The sequence below is a fragment of the Helobdella robusta genome, assembly GCF_000326865.2.
Source record: "Helobdella robusta unplaced genomic scaffold HELROscaffold_29, whole genome shotgun sequence".
Lineage (NCBI taxonomy): Eukaryota > Metazoa > Annelida > Clitellata > Rhynchobdellida > Glossiphoniidae > Helobdella > Helobdella robusta.
Genome location: NW_008704475.1, coordinates 1913075 through 1938431, shown reverse-complemented (window position 1 = coordinate 1938431; position 25357 = coordinate 1913075). Strand labels below are relative to the sequence as shown.

Genomic DNA, 25357 nt, shown 5'->3' with positions numbered 1-25357 from the left:
ATGGAGCATGTAAGCAAGCAGGAGCTATGCTTTCTTTCATGTCCATCACGAGCTCACAGCATCGTTCATAGTACTTGTGCTCCAAAAATTCAGTTTTTCAATTTTATTTACAACATTTCTAAATATTTTTACTGTTTTAAATATATTTTCCTATTATTTATACAAATATGGCTTCTGAAAACAAAGTTGTTTCGACCAAATCAAATGCAGAAATCGATGCAGTTGTTGATGATTCAAATAAAAATTTGGAATTGAAATACAAAACAAACATTATTGTTATGGCTGGCGCATTGATATTTTGCATTTTGTTAATAATTATTTTAACAGCACTTTTATTTACAAATATTTTAAATTGCTACAACCTGCCACCACTCATATCAACGATCACGGACAAACTGACCAGTAAAAACAACGTTGATTCAACTGAAGATTCCACTCTGAACAAGAAAAACTCAGCGGACAATCAAATATCCCCCTTTGAACCCTGGCCCCATTTGAGGCTGCCTCGGACCATCAACCCCACTCGTTACAACATCAGCTTAGACATCAACTTGGTAGATTTTGTTTTCCACGGGTCCGTTGACATTCTGGTTGAAGTGCACGAAAACACCAGTTGGATTATTTTGCATGCGACTGCCATTCACATCAAAAACTCGTCCGTTGAAGTGGTGAAAAAAAATTTTCCTCACGAATCTATCGCGATAAGTCGGTTGTACAGTAACGGCTCCAACGAAATGTACGCAATTCAAACTGTCGACATGTTAATTAAAAACAGCTGTTACATAATCAAATTTAGAAACTTTAGTGGAATATTAGGGGACGAGTTGAAAGGTCTCTACCGAAGCAGTTATCAATCCTTTGACGGAAGCACTAAGTAAATAGTTAACTTAACTTTTCATTTTATTTTTATGCGTTTTTTTATTTGGAATTAAATAACAAAATATGTGATATTTATTTTAGGTTTCCTGTAAAAATTAGAAGCATTTATGTTGCACCGCATATATTTAACCGCAATTAAAATGGAAAAAAATTATATAACTCTATGTTGTTCCATATTTACATTTTTAATACTTCATTCATAAAGATGCCTTGACATTGTTTTTGTCTAGTTGTCTAAAGTTTAGACGAAAATACACAATTTAGTTTAGACTCCAAACTCCAATTTCGGGTCAGAATTCTGAACCGTCGCATTCCTACTGTAACCACATTTTGTTGTAATAATGAAGGCATCTTGTTATTGGCCAAGGGTGGCCTGCGCCAGTTTCATTTAGGACTCTTGAAAAACAATTAAAATAAGATAAAAATAAATAAATAATTCAAAAACAGTAAAATAAAAACAAACTATTTATTTCACAATAAATTAAATAAAAATTACAATCAATTAAAACTTAGTCAAATTTTGTTTTTTTTGGTATTTTAAATCGGTATTTTTGAACAAGGGGAAAATATGAATATAAGTATTTCTTTAAATTTAAACGTATTAAAAGCGCTTCACATCTTTATTCTTATAAGCATGAAAACTTCTTAGACTTATGGTAACAAAATAATCTGTCCACAATCTGTCCATGTTTTTGTCCACTAATTCATTTTTTATAACTGGAGTTTTTCCTAATTTAAGTTGCACATCAAATTTGTTTCTAAATATTAACAGTAGCAACTTTTTGGGGGTCGTTCATGAAACAAAAATGGACCCAAAATTACCAACAGCTTTTTTTGTTCTTTATCATGCAGCTCTGACATACGCAGAACCGCTTGCATATCATTCCTGTATTTAAACCTTTGGACCACAGAGAATGTACTATCCAGACCATACAATGTAACGACGTACAAATACATTATGTATACACGCGCATCATACGCGCATGGCGTATGATAGTCTTTGAGTTTCGGACCAACAGTATTCGAACCAGGGCATCGCCTAACTGCACGAGACATATCACTTCTACCGGCTGAGCTAATTCGTCAACCGTTATAATTTGTGGTAAAGCTTTGTTATAATTTGGTATTGCTCAATATATTGAAGAAAATAAAATGAACTTAGAATTTAAAGCGTTCATCATAATGTTCGCTTCTGCAGAAACCAGAAAAAATTTTTCGACAACTAACTTTAAGAAATGTTTGTTATTTAATTGCGGTAAAAATAACTGTAAAATTTATTTCTTTTTTTGCTTGTAACTTTGTTTTTTGTAGAACGAAAAATATTGAACATATATAAGTTAAAGACAAGGCGTGCTAATGATGGGTTTGCCCAGAACACATTTTATAGTTTTTACAAAGTTGCATTCAACATCGCAATTGGCACTTTATTAGCGGTGCGATGGTGTCACGGTTAAGATGCCTGGCATGTCGTATTGCTCTTGCAGTGACCTGGTTCGATGGCAAAGAAACCCCTATCAAGTGCAAAAGTGTGTGGATGCCTTGCTTACGTACAAAACACAGTCGCTTGCTATGGGGCTGTACAAAATGACAGTTCTATTTATGTGATCATTTTGCCTAAATGTAATGATTCAATTTTAAACTAAGGACAATAGTTGGCGTGATGGCTTAGTGGTTAAAGGAGCCTGGTCCTGCCGTTGCAGTGACTGGTTTCGAAAACAGAGAGATCCCCGCCAATCATATGCAACGTGTATGATGCGTGCTTTTCACGCTTATTCTATACCCTGTGATTGTCGTTGAAAGCTCTGAAGCATATGTACAAAAGACCTTTAACCTCTCAACCTCTCTATTAATATATTATTATTATATTAATTATCATATATAAATATTTGCTATTATGCATACAACATAATGTTGATGCGATTTGATGTGAAGCATAAATGATCGGGCGGCAGGTACCTGGCAGTGTCTCAGTTGCAATCGACAGATGCCAGGAGGGTCTTTCCATGTTTCGACGAGCCAGACATGAAGGCGGTCTTTGCCGTCGCCATCCGTCACCATAGAAGTATTTCAATGTTTATCACGTTTTATCGACCGCGAAAATCCTTACGCAGTTTTTTTTAATTATTTTATTATGTTTTATGTTTTTGTCCAAATACTAATTATATTTTATCGGATTTAATGACAAAATTATCGATAAACAATTATATTTATTTAATTTGCTAATATTTCAGATTACACTGCGCTATCCAACATGGCGGTGAGAAGGAGGACGTTCGATGGTGAGGCGGTCCTAGTGGAGTTCCACGACACTCCAATCATGTCAACCTACTTGCTCGCCTTCTTGGTGGCTGATTTTGTCAATAAAAGTATTGAAAACAGTAACGGCTTCAAGGTAATTTTAACTTCATCCAATTCAGATGTCGGCATTATTTGAAGGTTGAATGAATCAGTGGAGCACCTACAAATTTTGGGCTTTTAAATTGCTTCTAAACTATATAGTGTAGCTATTTGTATATACGCTTTACATTATTTTAAAATTGATTGAATATTTAAAAACAATTTTCAAGCAGCAGTTTCCATTTTTTATGAAATTCGCCAACTATGAAATTTGAATCTTCGCAACGCAGCAAAAAAATCTACAGCCCAAACGGCAGTGCACAATAATGCAAGCAAACAATATTATTATCTTTCAGTACGTTTTAAAAGCATAAATGTAGAATAACTTTACTCTTGTCTTTGGCAGGAATGCCCTGAAAATAAAAACTTATTACTTATTGCAAATCCAAAAAAACAAATAAATTTGCGAACAAACTTTTTGTAATTCATAATTGATAGATTCAAGTATGGTCGAGGAGGGATTTGGAAGAACAGACGAGTTACGCTTTGGAGTTTGTAAATAAAACATACGAATTCTTTTCTGACTACTTTGGCTGTTCCGAAGTTGTGACAAAAACAGGTGCGGTGCTAAAGTAACCAGCTGATTGGAAAAATTTATTATTGATAAATTAATTTACTTCTCAAGAACTTTTATTACTGCTATTATTATGTTTTTATGGTTTATTATCATCAATATAACTGTTAATTCAATTCACTATTAATATATGCAAAACTAAGTAAATTAAATGGAACCTATCAGTGAAAACCATTGCAAAAATGCCAACAAGTTATAGTATTTGAGTTTCTTCTTGTTTTATTAACACCCAATCATCAAATTCGTGCGTGCGTCGTGTCGTGTGCATAGTGTAGGGGAGGTGCAGCCTTTTGGCACGAAAATTTAAATAGGAGTAAAATAACATGTATGCAGCTCTGCGTTTGACATAATTTCATTACAAAGAATAAAAATATTCATAAAATTTTATGAAAATAAAAAAAATTAATACGTGTATTCATATTTACATTTTAATAAACCGTAAAAACATAAATAAATATCCTCGTGCATATGCGTGCATATCAATATACCGACCATCATTGGTCATTTGTGATACAGACGTGCACAGACACATTTGAGGACAAACGTACACACATACACTAACCCAAATGCACTTCGTTTAGTTTTTAAGTTTTTATACAAACTTATAATCTCAGCCATCATCTGTAAAAACCTCTGGTGAGAGTGTCATCGGCGAATATTGTAATAACATAAAAAAACTTAATCGGAGGAATCTTCCATAACTCGGCGAAACCTCGTTCGGGTGAAAGCTCCATTAAACATTAGATACGCACTTGTACATATGAATTATAAACAAAAGCTAGGCCTTGGCTAAATGTTGAAATTGAGGTTTGTCTTTAAGGCAAAGAAAAATTGTAAAATAACCACATGTGACCATAAATAGGAATTCATTTTGTGAAAAAAAACAAATACGAAATAATCAAAATAGAAATAAAATAAAAACGAAAGCTAGAAGATTTTAGACAAAAATTATTTTTTGTAATTTCATTCAATCTTATTCCATCCAACCTAAAAATTTTGAATCTACACCTTTCCTTTTTTAACATCGATCCTTTCATTTTCGTTACAATCATCTTAATCCATTTTATTCTGTATTTTACCATCACAATCCGTTTCACTTATTCCTTTTCATCGTATTTCATTCCATTCCATTCCGTCCCGTCCCATCCTATCATCTAATAAACAATCTTATTTCAAACAATCTCATCCTAATACATATATCCATTTGATTCCACTTATCTCTTTTGAAAAAAATGTTTGTTATGCATGGTATTCCTTCATATCCAATCTTATCCCACTAATTTCACTTCACTGCTATTTTCAATACTTTACTTAATTCTACGTACTATTCTATTCTACCCTCGTTAATTGTTGGACGTCTTTTACATCTTAAAAAGCATGCAAACGTTACAAATACTACATACCTTATTATTTGTGTATTTTATCATCATCATCTACATATCACTAAACTGTATGTAAACATTTTGTTTGTAATATAAAAATATTACAGTTAATAAAATCACGTTAATTATTTATATTTATTTATTTATAATCAAATAATCAATAATTATAATTTAGTAAATTATTAAAAACTCCAAACGCCACCATGAAGATCACGTCGCAGTGCCTGACTTCAGTGCCGGAGCCATGGAGAACTGGGGGTTAGTTTTCTACCGAGAAACATCAATGCTGCACGACAACAACAGCTCCTCCATCCCCAACATGTACTGGGTCTCGCTTGTCATGGCGCACGAGATTTCTCACTCGGTTGTTTCATTTTTTCCTAAGTTGTTTACAATTAAACAACAACGTTTCATGGTCTTACTGTTTAATTATTCTTGAAGTATTTGAACGACGGTGTGATGGCTTAAAAGTTGGTTTGCCGATGCCTGCTTCAACCATATTATCAAATAGTTCATGCAAATTTTGCATTTATTTATAAATGTGCCTGTGAAACAATAATAACTAAATCAATTGCGTAATTTTCCTTCATCGCACCCTTTAATACCCCAACGACTAATCGTCCTGTCCCAACAACCTATTCCATACTCTCTCTCCACTCATTCAATCCTTATCTCACTGTGGCGTACACAAGGATGTACCCCCAAGTTTGCTGTTTTTGTGCAAAATTTAACATAGTTTTATTGCTGTGGAAGCTGAAATATTTTTCTGTTCAAATTGTTTCCAATTTATACAAAGATTTTGTTTAATTTCATTTTAACTTTAACAAAATTTCTGTTGTGGGGACTTCAACCCCAACGACCCCCTTGTCTCTAATATCCAACCTACCCAAAAAATGATGCTGCAATAACTACAACCGTTGCGATGATGATAATGACGATGGTGATAATGATTGTAATGATCATAATAATAATGATAATAATAGAATAATAATAGATTAATAATAATATAATTAGTATTAGTTTTATAAAATTAGTTAATTAGTTTTTTAAAATTTAAGTTTTATAAAACAAGCCCTTAATTTTCAAAAATGTTTCAACGTTTGAATGAAGACCCTTCACCTAAATCATAATCAAATTGGAACGCAAAATCTGAGAAAACTAATGTGAACTGTCTGAAATTTCAATACTTATATATGAATATCATTAAATAGCGGAGAAATAATTATAATTAGAACCCAATAAAATGAGGATATATTTGATGAACTTGAATGCAGTGGTTTGGGAATATGGTGACGATGAAATGGTGGGACGACTTGTGGCTTAATGAAGGATTCGCCAATACGCTTATGTTTTTAGCTCTTGATCACTTTGAAAAAAATTGGAAAGTGGTAAGATTTATATACGTATTATAAAATAATTTTTAAAACTAATAATTGAAATGAATGCTAAAAATTATGTATGCAACTAATTTTTTATTAATCGATATTATTTCAGTTTGATTTGCAGCTTGTCAGCTACATTCACCCTGTCATGACCAAAGATTCCTTAAACACATCCCATGCAGTTTCAACTGCCATCATCCACCTTGATAACATAACAACTTCTTTTGACGCTATCTCATATGATAAGGTTAACTTTTAATATTTAACATTGAAGTCTTTTTGAAAAAAATTTTTTAAATAAAAGTTTATTGCGTCTGTTTGTAGAATATAAATTTTTGATGATATAAAGCTTTAAGTGTTCAAACTGTCTCATGTAAAACATTTTTTATCCAGCATCTTCATCCTTTATCTCGAGCAAAACTCATTTTATTTAATTTGAGCTACACAATTTTATACGATCAATAATGAATCTTTATAATCTTTTGTTGGACTAGCTGTTGTGTTCATGACAGCAATCCGCACCTCACTGAAGGTCTTCAATATCTAATTCATGCTGACATGAAATGTAGAACACTCAAGAGGCTACAACCCACCGTTATGTTAAACAAATACACCTTTCCCCATCGTGTTGGAAAATTACAAAACTATGTACCTTGCTTCCCCAAACATCTCCAACCACTCATCACCAATAGAAACAACCTTTTTTATTTATTTATTTATTTAACACAATTTTATTAATGGAGACCTGAAGCAATGCTTGTATGGCCACCTCCAAAAAAAACAAAAACAAAAAACATAACGTAATATGATCAGAAATAAACAAAACACTATATAACATAATTAGCAAAAAGAGATGTTGCAAAACTGAAATTGTTCAATTTACTTTAACATGAAAATCTCTAAAATTAAAGTTCTAATCAATTAAATTATAATTTTAATGTTCATAATATAAAAACCAGAGTGTCATGAAAACATATTGATGAAATATAAATGATATTTAACATAAACTTTAGTTTTATATATTTAATCAAACAGCAGAAAAATATCCAAAATTTAACAGTATAATTATTGATTTCTTAAACTTATTTATGCTAGACAATAATTTTATATTAGAAGATAAGGAGGACCATAATTTAATACCATATATAAATAAAGAATTAGAGAGATCCTCATGAGATGTCAACAAGATCCTCAGTCTATTCAAATACACGCTCTCACAATATAAATCAACATTAAAAAAGCATCCTACAAAAAATTGCACCAATTCGTCGAACAATTCAAACACGGGAAAAGCTCCAAGTTTTAGAAACTCATCAAAAACTCGACAACAAATGCTCTACTTCACCAATGCTCAATAAACTTTGACCCCGCCAATCCAATAAAAATACTGCCACACTTTCAAGACGATATCGAAATTGCTATCAAAAAAGCAAAAACCTCCAAGGCTAATGGTTCCGACAACATCATCAACATCCACCTCAAACACGTTGATCACTTTAGTATCATTTTCAAGACTCTCTTCTTCAATCGATCGATCCAATTCTGCAGCATACCAGCTGCCATCATCCCTTTACTTAAACCTGGAAAAGACGTCACTCAAGTATTTTCATGTGGTTCTCTCTCCCTAATCTGCCTCATCATAAAAATTTTAGAATGTCTACTTCCAACGATCACCACCCACCTATCACCGACTGACCATCAAAACAGTTTTTGCCCAAAGCGCTCTACTACTACAGCCTTACTCTAACTCTACATTATCCTGCTGAAACACCGACTATTAAAACTGTAATTTCTTATTTTGATAGTTTTTCAATATGCAGGTTTTAATAAATTTTGTGTATTTGCACTTCAAAGTGCAATTTACAGTTTTTGATATTAACAAAAGAATACTTGTAAACTCAAATTTTATGAAATCATCAAATAAAATACTGTACAAAAACTGAATTTTTTCAAACCTATAAAATCTTTATCACTTTTTTTTACAAATTTGAAACAAACCTTTTTAAATTCAGGGTATGGCTCTTTTGAGAATGTTAAATGGATTCTTAGGTGCTGAAAATTTCAAAAACGGTCTGAAAGTAAGTATTTTAGTCAAATTTAAAATTGTGTCAATCAAAGCATTATTTTTTTTTAGAATTATATAAAAAAGTTTAAATTTTCCAACGCCAATATGTCCCAACTCTGGAGTATCTTTGAGAGTTCTTCCGAACAAAAAATCGAAGTTGGAAAAATAATGAACACATGGACATTGCAAATGGGATTTCCTGTTGTTATTATAAAACACATAAGAAATAATTTATATCTCATTGATCAAAAACGTTTCCTAATGAATGCTCAAGACTCATATGAAGTACAATCGAGTCCATACCAGTTGGTCACATTGAATGTCATTTTCAATGCTTCACCACACATTTTAACAATTTTGTCAATTTTATACAAAGGTACAAATGGATAATTCCCTTCATGTACAAGATAGAAGATGACGATGCAGTTCACACTGTTTGGATCAACGATTCGAGTTTGTGTTGCATCGAATTACAAATTTTTTACTGCATGGGAGTTTAGACTGTTGTTATTACATTCCTAAACTATTGAAACAGAAATAATTTTAGAATAAAATATTTGTTAGGCTTATTAATTATAAAAATATTTGCATACAATCGCCGGCTGAATAGTCAAAATGAAAATTCCATCAAACAAATGGGTGCTGGGGAATATAAATTCAACGGGTCTCTACAGGGTCAACTATGAAATAAATCAGTGGAAACTCATAATAAAGCAGCTGTATCGAAATCACAAGGTTCTTCTTTTCATTGTTATTATTGAGCCGGCCGAACTAACATTCAGAAACATTTAAACTCACCTTTCAGGTCTTCTCTGTAGCCAATCGAGCGGGGCTGATAAATGATGCTTTCAATTTAGCGAGGTGACATCTCATGTACAAATGTATTTTCTTTATATTTTTAATTTTTATTTATGTTGCTCATATAGAACGTAGTCAAGGGATTTTTAATAAAATTATTGTCATATTAATATTGTTGTTATTATGATTATTGTAATCCTAATTGCTAGCGTTATTATCGTTAGATATTCTGCGTATATTTTTAGTCTGGAATGTTTTCCATAACAATCTTACTTGAAAACTTTTCACGGCAATCGTTCATTATATCTGAACTGTCGGTTTTTACAAAATATCTACTGTTACTAATATAAAGTTCAATTTATCATGGCAGAGCAAACATGTTACCATATGAGATTGTTTTGAATTTATCGATGTACTTGTACAAAGAAGATGATTATGTTCCTTGGAAGGCGTTCTTCGATTCAATGGAGTTCATAGAAGATATGTTGTCTACTAGCAATTTTTATGGAAAACTCAAAGTTGGCATCATTTTTTTTAAATAATAAACCACAATTTATTTAGAATCAAAATAGGAGCTCTGGATCTATATATTAATTAACAAATAAAGCCAGAATGCGCCGGCAATTAGTCAGTCTCTAACCTATATAAGAAACTGTTGGTTGGAGACACAAACGATAAAATGAAAATAGCAGCCTAATATCACAAAAATTTTCAGTTAAAAAAGGTGTTAGATAAGAATATTTTTATCTTATCTTTTTAAAGTATTGGCAAAAATAACAGTGCTGAAAGCTCTATAAAACAAATTGTTATTATCTGGAAGCCAAACAACAAACTTGAGGCACGCTTATGATAGGTATGTGTTAGGTATATGATAGGTACGGACTCACGCCTAAAACACAAAAAGAACAACAAAACCTGATAAAAAATCTGGTAGAGTATGTCAGGAGCAAGTATAGTTCATAACTGATGGTGATAAAAAAACAAAGGGATGTACACAAAATTATGAACCCTATAAAAACTTACAGTAAATAGAAACTCTATAAAAAATTAAAAGAAACATTTTCTCTTTGAATGAATTAAATCAGAATGCATTGAGACCATTTTAGAGCAAGGTTTAGCAAAGCTCATGGAGTTAGGAATAGTTTTTAAAAAATATGTAACAAAAATTTGATTATATCATGACAAAATTGTTTCTCTGCTCGGTTTTTAAAATAATTAATTTAAAAAAAATATAACAAAGACTCACGTGTAATAAAGGGTTTTTTAATGGGAAGAGCTAGAGTAGAATAAATTAAGAATTAACATAAATTCCAAAATTTTTCTCCATCAAATTTCAAATAAAACATTTTATTCAGGCTATCATTTAATTCATAGATTAACAGTTAGGAGTTTACCAATAGAAATTGAATTATAACATTTAAAGTCAAAGTTGACTTGAACGTACATAGATAGGGGAGACGGGGAATGGATGGGCCGCTGTTTTTCACGTTTACTAAAAAAATTTCTCTGTCAAATGAAATCACCCACCGCTATTTTAATAACTGATTTTGATTCTTTATTATCTTTATATTGAGATGCCGGCATTTTTTTTATCTTGCCAAATAACGGAAAAACTTTTTGATTTAATTTTTAAAATGGGTTGTTCAAATTTTCACGATGACTGATTGACTCCTACCATGACGGTGTACTGAACGGACCTGACAAAGTACTGAATGGACCAATGAAGCAAAACAAACAAATTAAAGAATATGAACATTTTAAAATAATTTAAATTCTACATAAAATGAAACAAAATATCATGCAAAATTCACAAATGTAATTCAAAGCACTAGATGCATTTGTACATAGTTCATGCGACCCGACCACTTGGCACAATTTCTGCAATAATTCCATATCTCCTTATCTCGGCCAGCTTCTCCGCAAATCAAAATTTTTTTAAACTTTATTTTTTCTAAATGTTCCGTTTCTCTCTTCTTGCACTTTCTAACAAATGATCCTTGTTCAGCACTTTTTAACGATCCAACTTGACGCTCTCCTTTATGTACCTGACATTCTGCCAATTGAAGTAGGTTCTGGCTTTCTCATAAACAATTCAGTATTTCATGATAAAATAGATTTTAACCAATAAAATCCAGCCTGTTTATTGGATTCCTATAGACTTCAATAATAATAATAATAATATGCTGTGATGCACGTGTGTGCATTGAGTCAGGTTACAGTAGTAACGTGACTGTAACAGATTTAAATTATTCATTCAATAATTGAATCTATGACTTTGATTCTTTTATCTTTGACTCTGATCTATCTTTGATTTCCAGAACGTGAATAAGGAATCTTTTTCTCAAGTTTTTCAGCATATTCGTATGCAAGTTGCTTCATTTTAATACTGCTAAGACCAAATCCCATCTTAGATGCTGCTACACAATAACAGCAAAACATTTCTCTTCAGAATTTGTAATGGATTCAATTAACTCTTAACAAATGTTAGTAATATTACATTATACGTGTGGTTCATTTGGTACACACAATGCCGGTCTATCCCGTACAACATAGTCATTGCGCACTAAAAATCTGCCCCCCCCCCTCAAAAATGAAAAAAGATAAAATTGTTGAATAAGCACTTCTTGTTCAGAAAACATTATTTTATAAAAAAAATGAGTAAAAAAAAATATGCCATTCTAAATTTTTCTAAAAAATCAAAAAGAGATACGCGAAAATTTCACTTTTTCAAAATCAAAACAAAGCGATTTCGTTAAATTCGCTACCAAAGATATGATCTTAAATTTATATTTGGTTATAGATAATTAAAAGACGGATTTAAATTTAGAAAAAAGAATTTTTTTAAATTCGCGTTTTTACTATATTTATATTCAACGCGAAAATTTCACTTTTTCAAAATCAAAACAAAGCGATTTCGTTAAATTCGCTTCCAAAGATATGATCGTTAAATTCGCTTCCAAAGATATGATCTTAAATTTATATCTGGTTATAGATAATTAAAAGACAGATTTAAATTTAAAAATAAAATTTTTAAAAATTCGCGTTTTTACTACATTTATATTCAACGCGAAAATTTCACTTTTTCAAAATCAAAACAAAGCGATTTCGTTAAATTCGCTTCCAAAGATATGATCTTAAATTTATATATGGTTATAGATAATTAAAAGACGGAATTAAATTTTAAAAAAAAAATTTAAAAATTCGCGTTTTTACTACATTTATATTCAATGGTCCTTTCTGTACACGGTCCATTCAGCCCCCGTCTCCCCTACTGGCATAGATAGTAACAGAGTCATTGTATATACTAATTAATTTGATTATGATATGAACCTGAATGTCTAGTGCATGAAAAAATAACAGATGACATATTAGTTTTTCAAGTTATTTTTTTACATTAAACAGAATTTACTTCGAAAATTAATAATTCCAAAGCTGCCTAAAAATTTGGATTTAATGGAGGATAAAGATTTGTTAAAAATGTAAGATGCATGGAATTTCAAACACTTCTTCTCATTTTCATTTTAAATAAAACTTTCTTTTCAGAAATTTCGATCAGCTTATGTTATCTCAAGCAATTCGCTCAAACATTAAGCATGTCATTCAATGGGCCAAACAGAAATTTGAAGATTGGATGTACTCAAACGCCAAGTAAAAAGAAATATTGATTTTAAATATTATTTTTTTATAGTTTTTGCTATTTCTGTTATGGTTATGATTATTATTGTTTGAATTATTGTTATTGTTGCATTAAAAAATTGACAGATTGTAACAAAGAACTGTCATTTTATTCCAATTCCCTTCAATTTCAAGGGCTGTCCATAAAAAATATCAGACTGTTTAGCTTTTTTGACCCTAATTTTTTTTTGTCATAAAGTGTTGCAAATATTTCAACCTATTCATATAATGCATGTCAATTTTTAGACTACCCCCTTCTTGAAAGTTATTAATTGCTCTGCTGAAAATTAAAAAGAGTTTTATGCATACCAATGTCGCAAATCAAATAATGATTGACAAATAAAAATCCATTACATCCAATAGCGTTGAAACAAAATAAACAGGTACATAACGAAAGTGAAAAGGTGCAAAATAAAACATTTCTAAGTAGATTTTTTTACGCGCACTAACGAATCCACAATGTCAAACACTTTTTCTTCAAAAAGTTTACGACAAATTGTTCATTTTTTCATAGTAAAAGTTCTCTTGTTTAACCTTTTAATGAAAAAGAGCTGAACATGAGTGACACAATTTTGTGAATCCCTTCATAAATTGCTACACGTATCGCCTCCCCCCTCTTCAAAGAAAGACATTTCTTATGGACAGCCATTTTATAATCAAAATTTTCATTTTACATTCCGTTCATTCACACATCCAATTGTTTGCTATTCATTCGTGAGGAAAGACTATCATTTCTCTCGTTCGACTGGCACTTAACGATACTGTGAATAGGTGCTAAACGAAGCGTGCACTCCGAAATAATACCAGGTGCTTTTAACCGTTAGGCCATCAGGCCACCCATTTGGATTTGAGTTAGATTTAATGCTCTGCTTTGAAAAACAAAAATAAGATTTCGCGTTAGGTTGCAATATTATTTTACAACTTTTTCCTAAAAAAATTAAAATCTCTTTAACAAATAATACATCTTAATGATATTAGTCTAACATGGCAGCAGGAAAATAGTTTTAATGCATAAGTTTTATTTCTAAAATTTTCTCGCAAATAAAATTCTGTAGGCTCAAGCAGTCTAAATTGCTGATACACATTTTTATATCTTATCATGACAAGCACTTCTTTTTAACAATAGAATTCCAACACACTACACATTCGAAATATACTCTGTCGGAGTGATGAAAGGGGATGAAAAGGAATGGGACTTTGTGTGGGATAAAGTAAGAAAAACATTGATAGCATCTGATGTTGAGTATTTGATGAACGCGTTGGCATATTCTCAACAGCAGTGGCTGCTCTGGAGGTAAAATGCTTTTTAGTAAATTTATTAGTCTTTAGATTTTCAGTTTGTCTTGTTTCACCATTATGTTATATATTTAAAATATTTTTATTTATTTATTTATTTGTTTATTTATTTTATATAACTATATAGCCTTCTTTATAAAACCAGGTTTTCCAAAAAGCGCTTTTCACAATACAAAAATCATATGTCATTAGGTTTAATTAACTAAGTATAATTATTATGCAAATAAAATAATAGCATACCAGTATGACTGCCACAATTCAAATGTGATCAAGTTCACAAATTTAAAATGAATCTTCATCTGTTGAGAAGGTTGAAGGTTGACCACTTTCGAAATTGTTGCCGCTCGCTGCTGACTGGTCATTTAATTTGCATATTATTGGAAATAGTTGTTTCTATTGTTTCTAATCAGCGCATAATCTGGTCATTTGTTCATTGGGGTGATGTCAGCACGTTTCTCAATCTACTAAACGCAGTATCTCCAGTTTCTCCTCATAAATTTTTTTTTGAACAGTATTCATTGAGATGGCAGAGTACGGCTTCAACATTTATTGATTTAAGATGTTATAAAAGATAATTTCTATGATATAGGAGAAAAGACAAAAGTTTTAACTAATGCTGATTATGAAGAAATAAGTTTCCGTAAACGAAAACTCCATTTTAATGATAGGCCAGAAGATTCTGCTCCAGTAAACCACAGTAATAAACTTCTAACAATAGGTTTTTTCAGTAGTCACTGATAAGTTGACTTGTGAACTGAACTGGAAAAACGACGATTGGCTTACGAAACGATTCAGAATAAATTTAAAGTACTTTGCGAGTTTAAAATTTTGTCGATCGAGAACATAAAATCTACTGCTATGAAACTTCGCCAACATTTTTCGAAGATGTTGAGGAATTGTTTATCGAAGAATGTATTCATCCACGCGAACATTGAAACCAAGAACTTTCACTGAATAATCTCTGCCGCTGGATAAGAAAAAACGGTTTCACAAAGTTTCACAGAACAGGACAGTATTTTACAATAATGTGTATATTGCGTGCGTTGGGAATATTTAAATGTATCGCGGTGACAAATTGTACAACAGAAAAATCTTTTTCTTTTCTCTCAAGAATTAAAACTTATTTGAGATCAAATATGTCTGAAAACAGATTTAAATGATTTGCCAATTTTATTAATAGACAATGATGTACTTTGTAATATATCTTTTGACAAAATAATTCATAGATTTTCTGAAGGGAAAGTAAGGCGAAAAATAATGAAATCCTAAATTTACTACTGAAGACGTGCACTTTGTATTACCAACATTCTATTAATGAAATAATTTGAAATAAAAGTAATGCAAAATGAAAATTTTGTATTATTACTTCTTACTATAAACTTTAAAATTTTTAATGTCGGTTTTATTTTTCTGACTGGATAGTTTGGTAAAATTTTTTAAGTCTAGAGCGCCAAATTCTTAAATCCGCCTCTGGTTGTATCTACGAGCACGAAAATACTTTCAACTTCAACATATGAAATATTTACAGTAAGGGTTACTTAAGCCTAAGAACAAAAATAATTTTTTAATTATAGTCGTTACGACATAGGAAATGATATTTAAAAAGTTGATAATCGCTGCCAAAAAACAAGTGAAGAGTAGCCAAATTATGAAAAACCATGTATTCAAGCGGCTTCCTAAATAATGTGTTATAATTTTTTGAATGTTCGTGATGCGATTTTCATTTAAAAGTGTAATAATTCAACATTTATATTTTTAATTTTTCAAGATATGCCAGCTACTCATTAAATAACAGTCTAATCAAAGTTCAAGACGTGAGAAATTTGTTTAAATATTTCACTGCAACGCCTCTCAGTCGATCAATTTCTTTAGAATTCCTACTCACTAATTGGGATGAGATCTGCTTGAAGTAATTTTTGCTATTTATGGCAAAATTTTTGGTGTTATATACTAATTAATTTTAACACATTTAAATTACGGTTTGTCAATCATCACATTTTTAACACAGATCTAATTAATTTGAGTAACTAGCTGACCAATTTATTGATTGGTTGAATAGTTGGTATTATTTAATTTCATGATTATTTTTACAAAATTATTTTTACTATCAAGCAATTTTTTATTTTTTTTTGTTCTTAATTGTAAAACTTTAATTGAATGTTGTTTGATTTCCTTTTGTTTTTGAGCTGAGATACATTTGTGTGTACTTATGTTTATGTGTGTTGGAATGGAATCAATAGAAGAAAATGAGTTTAATAAATTTAACATAAACTTTGAACAATGCACACAGATTTGAATCAGACGCTTTCCTGCTACGTGACGTCATCTGCTACACAATGACTTCTATCAACTCGGAGTATCACCATCAACAGGTACTTTTACGTCTGCTTGTTTTATGTTTGTCGTGATGAGACATCATTATTCTCCCTTCAATCATTTTTATCGTGTTTCAATTCCACACTTTTTAAATTTAATTTCCTATCAATTTTTAAGTTTTAGGTCTTTGACAATATTTCAATGTCAAAATGTATTCAATAATTTATGATTAAACACTTCCTTTTCACCAGAATGACATTTTTTTTAAATGTTCATAACCTTGTTCTAATATATTATATTAGTTATAAAACTTTGTTCTAATATATTTGATTAGTAATAAAATAATATAGGCTATTTTCATGATTTGTTTGCTATAAGATTTAACGAGCTAAAACTAATTTATTGTTTAAAATTATGAATTCAAAAACTTATTATGAATACTTCCGTGAGATTAAATTTTTGCCACTAATCCGAAATTTTGAACAAATGTTTGCTTGTCACAATGGCGCACCAAGAGTCAGAGTGTTTTATATATCGGAGTAAGTACAATATCGCTAACTAGACGTCTGACCATGCACAAAAGGGAAGGTTCAATAAAAAAAACACTTAGAATACACACACAATATTAAAATTACAAGAGAAATCCTGGACAACAACACCAAAATAATATACTGTAATTCCAGCCATTCCAATCTGAAATTAGCAGAAGCCATTCTCATCAACATAAAACAGCCTCTGATAAACAAACAACAAAAGATTTCAACAATACTCTCGACAAAAAGAACAATATTAAATTACACTACGAACACCAATGGTACCGATGAAAACGCTAACGAAAGTAACATCGACCAAAGTGCTATCAAAGAGCCTGTAAATGATACCAATAAAAGTAGCACAATAAAACATAACACCAAAGTAATAAAACAACAAAAACACTAAAACATAATACCAAAGCAATTAGCCCAAACAAAGAAACTATATCAATAAGTAAAGAAGACAGTAAAATTAATAAAGTCACTGATAACAACAAATGCCTATTGCAAGAACAAAAGCCTTGGTTATACAAATTCTCTATATAAATATAAACTGCAACAAGTGATAAGTTGATTGAAAAATCGTAATATATATATATATATGAACCATCGTAATATATATATATATATATATATGAACCATCATCTGGACATGACGTGGATTCGGATCCGGATACCACGAATCTATTGTCCTCTGACTGACTGGCTTGCTGGCTGGCTGGCTGGCTGACTGACCGACCGACCGACCTACTGACTGATTGACTGATTGATTTATATGTAATTTATATTTATAAGATGTATATTTTAAAAACCAGTAAGTTAATGCACTAGCAAAGCGACCCTATATCCTATATTTAATGGGTCTTACCAATATTTTTGCCCCGTCCATAGTGGTCCTAGCGAAGCTACTGGTTTGTTAAAAAGTCATTCAATCAACACATAAAAATTATTATGTAAATCTGAAATATTAGCACCACGTTTTGCTTTAATTGCAGCTCAAAGAATTATTTACTGCCCGTCCTCCGCCTGGAGTGGCTCTCAAATCATTTGAAAATGCTTTAGCGTTGATCAGGTGGAATTAACATTTATATGATATTAGTTATTATTTTATTGAATCTCAATAATCTAAAAATAACAATTTGTAACGGTTATAACGGTGATGTTTTGGAAAAAATTTTTACAAGGAAGCAATTAAAAATACGCTCTGTTTTGGTATTTTGTTGGATGAATAAGATTTGGTGTGTGGTTGGAAGAAGAGGATTGGTGTGTGGTTGAAGGAAAAAGATTGGTGTGTGGCAGAAAAAAAAGATTGGTGTGTGGCTGGAAAAAGAATATAGTGGTGATGACTGTGACATTCATATTGATTACTATAATGTCAATGGTTTGATGTTGATAATGGTGATATTGATGGTGTTGGTGAAATGAAGATTTGATAGCAGGGATGACGACGATGATGATTCGTATGATGTTGATGATGGTAAAAATGTTAATGACGATGATGGCGATGATGACAATAATTGAAAAATGATAATCATTTTCATTGACAACCTTAACTTTTGAACACAAGTTAACCCGTAATCATTTTAATCAATCAGGTCAAATATTAATTGGATGAATTTAAATCAAGAAAGTATTGGTCGTTGGTTCAACACCTACTCTTTAGAAACATTTGTTACTCAGATGACTAATTAAATAATATAAATTTATTTTAATTGAATGTTTAAATATTTTTTAGTAAGTTTTCTGTATTTTTATAAAAATATTTGACATTAAGTCAAAAATGAAGCGTTTATTAATTGACATTTTGGACATTTAACCAAATAAATGAGAATTCACATTCAAAGTGTCCAAGTTACGTTGTATATTAAGTTAAACTTTATACATACCACTGGACATATTGATCTATTTACTCATAAACCTTTTAACAACCAACAACGACCTACGATCCGCCATTAAAATGTGAATACCAAATTGTTGTTTTTAGAGTTCAACAGAAGTATAATAAAATATAATAAAATTTTTGAATACTGTTCAAAAAAATGAACTTCTTCAATTTAGAAACATAAGTTAATTTAAAAATTTAATTTTTTTTTCAAATTGTTATTTTGAAAAACAATATTTTAATTAAAATTGACATAAACGATTAAATAACGGAATGTTGTAAATTTCCAAAAAAACCTTTTTTAAACAACATTTTTATATTTAAAAAAAATTGTAGGTTATAACTTTTTGACTACAATTCTCTCCTATCAGACAACTCAAATTATCTTTCTACAACTTTCCGTTTTGTATTTCGTCTATTCATTCTTCCAAATGAAAACTTCACAAATTTATTACAAAATTTATTTATGTACTTGTGCTTTTCCTGTACACAATCAGTTAGTTATTTTCATTCTTTTTTATTCTTAGGCTTTAATAAGCAGAATATTTGTAAGTGAGTGAGTGAGTGAGTGAGTGATGATAGTAGAATGACTTTAGAGAATAGACAAAAATATACATGTTATAAAAAATTAAAAAAAATACACAAATACAACATCTGTCCATTAAAATCAATTGTAACATAAGCAATTAAACGACTTTAAAAAATATTCCAAAGACTTTAAATAAATCAACAATAAAAATGTTTTGTTGTAATTTAAAACAATAAAACAAAAAAAAAGAAAATTAAATGCCCAAGGACAAAATGCTTAAAACAGTTGTATTAAATATACATATTATAAACACATGCTACAATTACCTAAAAAAACACGCATTCAAACACACCCATATACACATACATATATACACACTTACACACATATATACACATACGTACACATACAGACATACATACATATATATATATATTTTTTACAATATTCTATAAATTCTACCGAATGTTTGGCGTTAATATGTTTGTAGTTCGTTTTTTCGATTTTTCTCACTAAAGTTTTTTGGTGAACGTTTAGTTTATTAAAATTCAAAATAAACTTATTTTTCGAATTCATGCTGCAAATAAGGCCATATTCATCTTGTATTACAGAAATCACATGTCAACAGCATACAAGGTAGATGAAGCTATTCTTAAGCATATCATCAATAAAAATGTCACACCAACCAACCCAAATAATAAAGTTAAACTCCGAATTTATTACAACAATAAAAAGACGTCTCACCTATTACTGAAAAACAACTGCAGTCCTAGAGATAACTCTGAGTTAAAGCGTAATCACGTAATATATGAATTTAATTGCCCCTTTGACGGCTGTGCACGTCAACATGACTCACATATCGGGATTACTACTACCTCACTGACTAGAAGGCTTACGATGCATAAACAGAGTGGTGCTATCAAATCTCATTTGGACTCAACACACTCAATCACAATTAGCCGTGAAATCCTCGACAGCAACACCAAAGTAATATACCAGAACAGCAACTACACGCATCTTAAAATTGCAGAAGCAGTCCTAATCGACATCAATAAACCAAAAATAAATATACAACAAAAAATGACAACCTCACTTCCAACCCGGCGCTTAACCAACAACGAAAACAAAGAAGTAATAAAAACTAGCATCGTAAATAGTGACAAAGAAGAATATGATGCTATCGATGAAGAAAAGGAGACCAAAGAAGATGACCAGCCAATTAAGAAACCTGACACCTAATTCGCATCAAAGTTCAATTTTATAACACCAAAGTTAATTTTTACAACGTCAAAGTTAATCTTGACAAAGTCAATATTTCCCTATATATACAGCAAGGAGCACTGACGATGATTCATACGGAATCGAAATATGGCCTTATTTGCAGCATGAATTCGAAAAATAAGTTTATTTTGAATTTTAATAAACTAAACGTTCACCAAAAAACTTTAGTGAGAAAAATCTAAAAAACGAACTACAAACATATTAACGCCAAACATTCGGTAGAATTTATAGAATATTGTAAAAATTATATATATATACCAATATATATATATATATATATATATATATATATATATATATATATATATATATATATATATATATATAGACATTTAGACATTTAGACATTAACATCAACGGTACAAAATGTTTAACTTAAAATATAATTGACCAAGTGCACATAATCACAAACGCAGTGATCAAAAAAAAACCTGAACTTTAAAATTGATGGTGTAAGACAAAGTTTAAAATACAAAATGAAAGAAAAAAGAACTTAAACATTAAAACCAAAGGTGTAAGATAAATGTAAAAAAATACTTTGGGTTACTCGGGGCTGTTGGTTTAAATTGCATGGCTATGCAAAAAATACTCAAATAAAAGTAATAAACCTGAATTACTTCATTGGGCGGTTGACAAACTTGTTGAATTTTTAACCAAAGTTAATAGATGAGCGTCTCAGATTGAACAAGCATGAATCAATTTTTTCATTATTTGGCGACAAGCTTTTTCAAGACTTGAAACTAACTCAATCATGATAAAGGATAAAAGTATCAAGTTCTGCAATGAAGCAACAAATTTAGGATGCGGTCTTGACTCCCATTTTATGATGAATGAAGGATCATGTAATAACACTGGCTAATTCCTGTTCTTTACAACTTAATGCAACGAAAATAAAATAAATGTGTCATTGAATAAATTTTCAACACAAATAATAAACTCAAAGTTCGATTATTGTATTGGTTTATTTTATGGGTCATCGGAAAAATCTATCGCCTTTCTCCAGTTTTATTCAAAACAGAGTGGTTCAAAGTACAACCACGTGACACCAATTTTTAAAAATTTTCATTGGCTTAGTAAAAAAATGAATTTTATACTAACTATGTTTCAAGTCATTGCCTGCTCGAGAAAATATAAAAACAAAATCAAAGTGAGATCAGTAATGTGGAGTAGAATGAATATTGGATCATGAACCTAGGATCAGATGATGATGTTCTGATGTGCGAGACTGGGATGAAAAGTGGTTCTGTGATGTCGAATAGTTTGAAGCGTTTAAGATTATGCGATTCAAATGTTTTGAACGCGTGAATTGTTTGAAACTCTTTTGTGATAATGGTGTTTTTATGTGGTGCATTAAGGGCCAAATGTTTACCTTAAACTGATATTTTTATCATGTCTTTATTAACTTTAAACAATGTGGTTTCGTCACCTGTGGCTTTCATCGACATTCTCATCCTCATCATTTTTATTAAGGGCCATAACGTGTAGAGTGATCATTTTGTGAATCACGACCGTGTCTACTGGCTGAGGAGGCACCAATGATAACAGCAACATATCCTTCTTCACTGAGCTTATCCAGGTCTACCCAAAGACTGACAGAAGCGTAATGCTTTTGTAGTTTTTGGATTTACAGCCTTTGACTTTATAAAATGGAATGACCATGGCCAAGCCTCTAAGGAAAAAATAAAGTCACAACATAAAATTTCAAGTAATTAAAATTAAAAAAACCAAACGACCTATGCTTATGTATTATAGGATGTACAGTACATCGTACATATGTGCATTTATCTATTACTGTTACCTGGTCTGTTATGTAGAGGATTAGAGACTTCAATGTTTCTTTGTTTCTACCTGTATTGTTTTGATTATGTCGGATATTCGATGAAAATTTTTTAAAAATTTAAAGATTGAAATTGAATTAATAAGAAACATGGAAGCCGTTACGATATTGTTGATTATCCTCAATGCCTTCAACTTGGTGAATTTTTATTTTTTGTTTCAATGTTTAGTTAACAATTGACTATTAAATAAGATAAGATAGAATAACAATATTTGGTTTTTTTTAAATATAAATAAATAAATGAATTAAAATATATTTTATATAGAATAAATTATATTATAAATTAGAAATATTATTTTATTCATTATTGTATTATTATTATAAATATTAAATTGTTAATAAATAAGTAAATAAAATATAAATTAATTAATTATGTTATTATTATCATAAATTATATTTATTATTTATTTATTTATAAAATTTATAAATTTAATATAATTTCTTCTCTAAGTTGCTAAACATAATTTTTAGAATACAAATAATTATTATTAATTAATAGCAATATTAATCATTAATGATAAACAGATAAATGATAAATCATATAAAATTTTTTTAAATAATTTTATTTTGATTTATTTATATAGTAATAAAAATTAATTAAATATATATAAATTTTATTTATTTTCAAAAAAATTATATTCATACAATTTACTGTTGGCATTTCAGTGCTTAGGTCTCCTATGTTTGGCTTGTGGGATCTGGTTTCATGCAAGCAAAGATATTTATTCCTACATGTCCATCTTCGTCCTTAGTTACAACGATCGATTGTTAGTAGCTTCGGCAGGCATCATGCTCTCCATCGGCGTCTTCCTAACAGTGCTCTCTGTCTTTGGCATCGTCTGCCTCATCATCAGCAAAATGAAACGCTTCTACTCTCTGGTCTCATTAATTTTTCTGTTTTATGCAATATTTTAGTTTGGATCCTTCTTTAAAGTATTTTTTATAATTTTTATCAATTTTGCCATAACTTTATGAAAATGCATGTGTAAGTTAGGTTAGAAATAAAACTGTGTTTTTATAACCATTTTAACCTTAAAAAAAGATTTACAAACATACAAACATTTAACTGTTTATTCAAGGTGCCAATATTTGCCACACTCATCATGATTCTTGCTTTCATCTGTGGATTTCTGCCAGTTGGACTAAGATATGATGCAAGCTTTTCAAACATGTTAACAACGTTTTAAATCCATTTATTTAAATTTTTTGTTTTTTTTAGATTTTCCGATTTGTCAAAAACGGCATGAAAAATCAGTTGAGACTTTTTTATGATTGGGAGAGTAAATTAGGAATGGAGTGGAACAGAGTACAAGTCAAAGTAAAACTCTTAAAACTCTTATCATTTAAAGCATAAAATCTTAACATATGCATGTCTAATTGTATCCATGGTTGATGTGAGTGAATATGCAATAGATGGCTCCCTCTCTGTGGTTCTTACAGTTGTGTACGTCTGTTTGTGTGCTGTGTGTGCACTGGTGCCTATTTTTTAAATTGTCATGTTTTGATGGTTTTTTTAATTTGTTTGCAAAGAAACGTTGTTGTGGAATTGACGGACCTTGGGACTACCTGGAAACTAATTGGTTCACCAAGTCCAACCCAGATAGTGTTAGAGCAACTTATAATTCAGTATTTCAACAGTGTAAATAACATTAATTAAATGTCATCTATAACAACTTTTTAATTGGCGTTCAACTGTTCTAAACAAGGACAACCCAACTGTTTACGTTCCTGACTCCTGTTGTGCTTTGAACTTCAACCAAGACAGAGAAATAACTTGGGTGGACCCTCAGAAACTTCAGTTGAGGGATGCCCGGCGCTGTCAAGAGGATGCTATTGGCAGAGTTAAAAACAGTGTCAACATCAACACTAAAGTGCGCTTTTGGTGGCATTCATAAATTTTTAAATATTTTAATTTATATTTTCATCGTTAGGGATGTTTTGTGGCTCTGTTCACGAAAAATCCTGACCTGTGGCACGACCAATCCATCTGGGTCGTCATGGACGTCATCACTGCCGTCTGCCTCATCACAGCGACGTTCCAGGTCAGTCAGATGGAAACGAACAGTTCATGTTTATTAATTAATAATCATTGATGAAAAAACGACTAAATTAATTAAGTAATTAGTTAATTAATTAAAATAGCCATTTTTCCATCAATGATAGAAGTATTATTTTTTGTTTTAAACATCACAGGTAGTATTTTTAATATGCAACTCTTTGCTTTCCAAAATGAGAACAAGATCGCCGAAGAGTTGAAAAACTGTTTTATTGCTTTATTTTCTTCAGACATATTCATTTTATTACATTTAACAAACTGTTTTTTGTAGAACAAATAATTCTTTAAAAATCATTGCAAATTAAAATTAATATATCGTGTTTTTACATAAATAAATATATATATATAAATACAAATATTTACACTACAAAATAATGATAAACAGTTTTCAAATCGATTTTTAATGCACGAGTTTCATGAAATATAAAATTGGCAGAGCGAACGTTAGCAGAGTGGGCGGTTGGATGGTGGGTGC

At 30.5% G+C, this 25357-nt stretch overlaps 2 protein-coding genes across 2 annotated transcripts; both read left to right on the top strand.

The window, feature by feature from the left end:
- Positions 1 to 278: 278 nt before the first annotated feature.
- HELRODRAFT_81167 (hypothetical protein) lies at positions 279 to 18989 on the top strand (the record flags this gene model as incomplete). The annotated part of the gene is made up of 20 exons (XM_009020874.1): positions 279 to 874; positions 2832 to 2941; positions 3111 to 3271; positions 3715 to 3835; positions 5442 to 5596; positions 6507 to 6620; positions 6727 to 6861; positions 8627 to 8692; positions 8749 to 8984; positions 9056 to 9138; positions 9290 to 9414; positions 9485 to 9540; positions 9848 to 9995; positions 12880 to 12956; positions 13021 to 13125; positions 14279 to 14446; positions 16217 to 16357; positions 16739 to 16820; positions 18293 to 18369; positions 18893 to 18989. 20 exons carry the CDS (start codon positions 279 to 281, stop codon positions 18987 to 18989), a joined length of 2853 nt encoding a protein of 950 aa, XP_009019122.1.
- A 4569-nt stretch (positions 18990 to 23558) lies between these two features.
- Positions 23559 to 25082, top strand: HELRODRAFT_174367 (hypothetical protein; the record flags this gene model as incomplete). Its single annotated transcript, XM_009020873.1, has 7 exons — positions 23559 to 23705; positions 23906 to 23962; positions 24046 to 24144; positions 24357 to 24431; positions 24533 to 24697; positions 24758 to 24868; positions 25020 to 25082. 7 exons carry the CDS (start codon positions 23559 to 23561, stop codon positions 25080 to 25082), a joined length of 717 nt encoding a protein of 238 aa, XP_009019121.1.
- Positions 25083 to 25357: the final 275 nt, after the last annotated feature.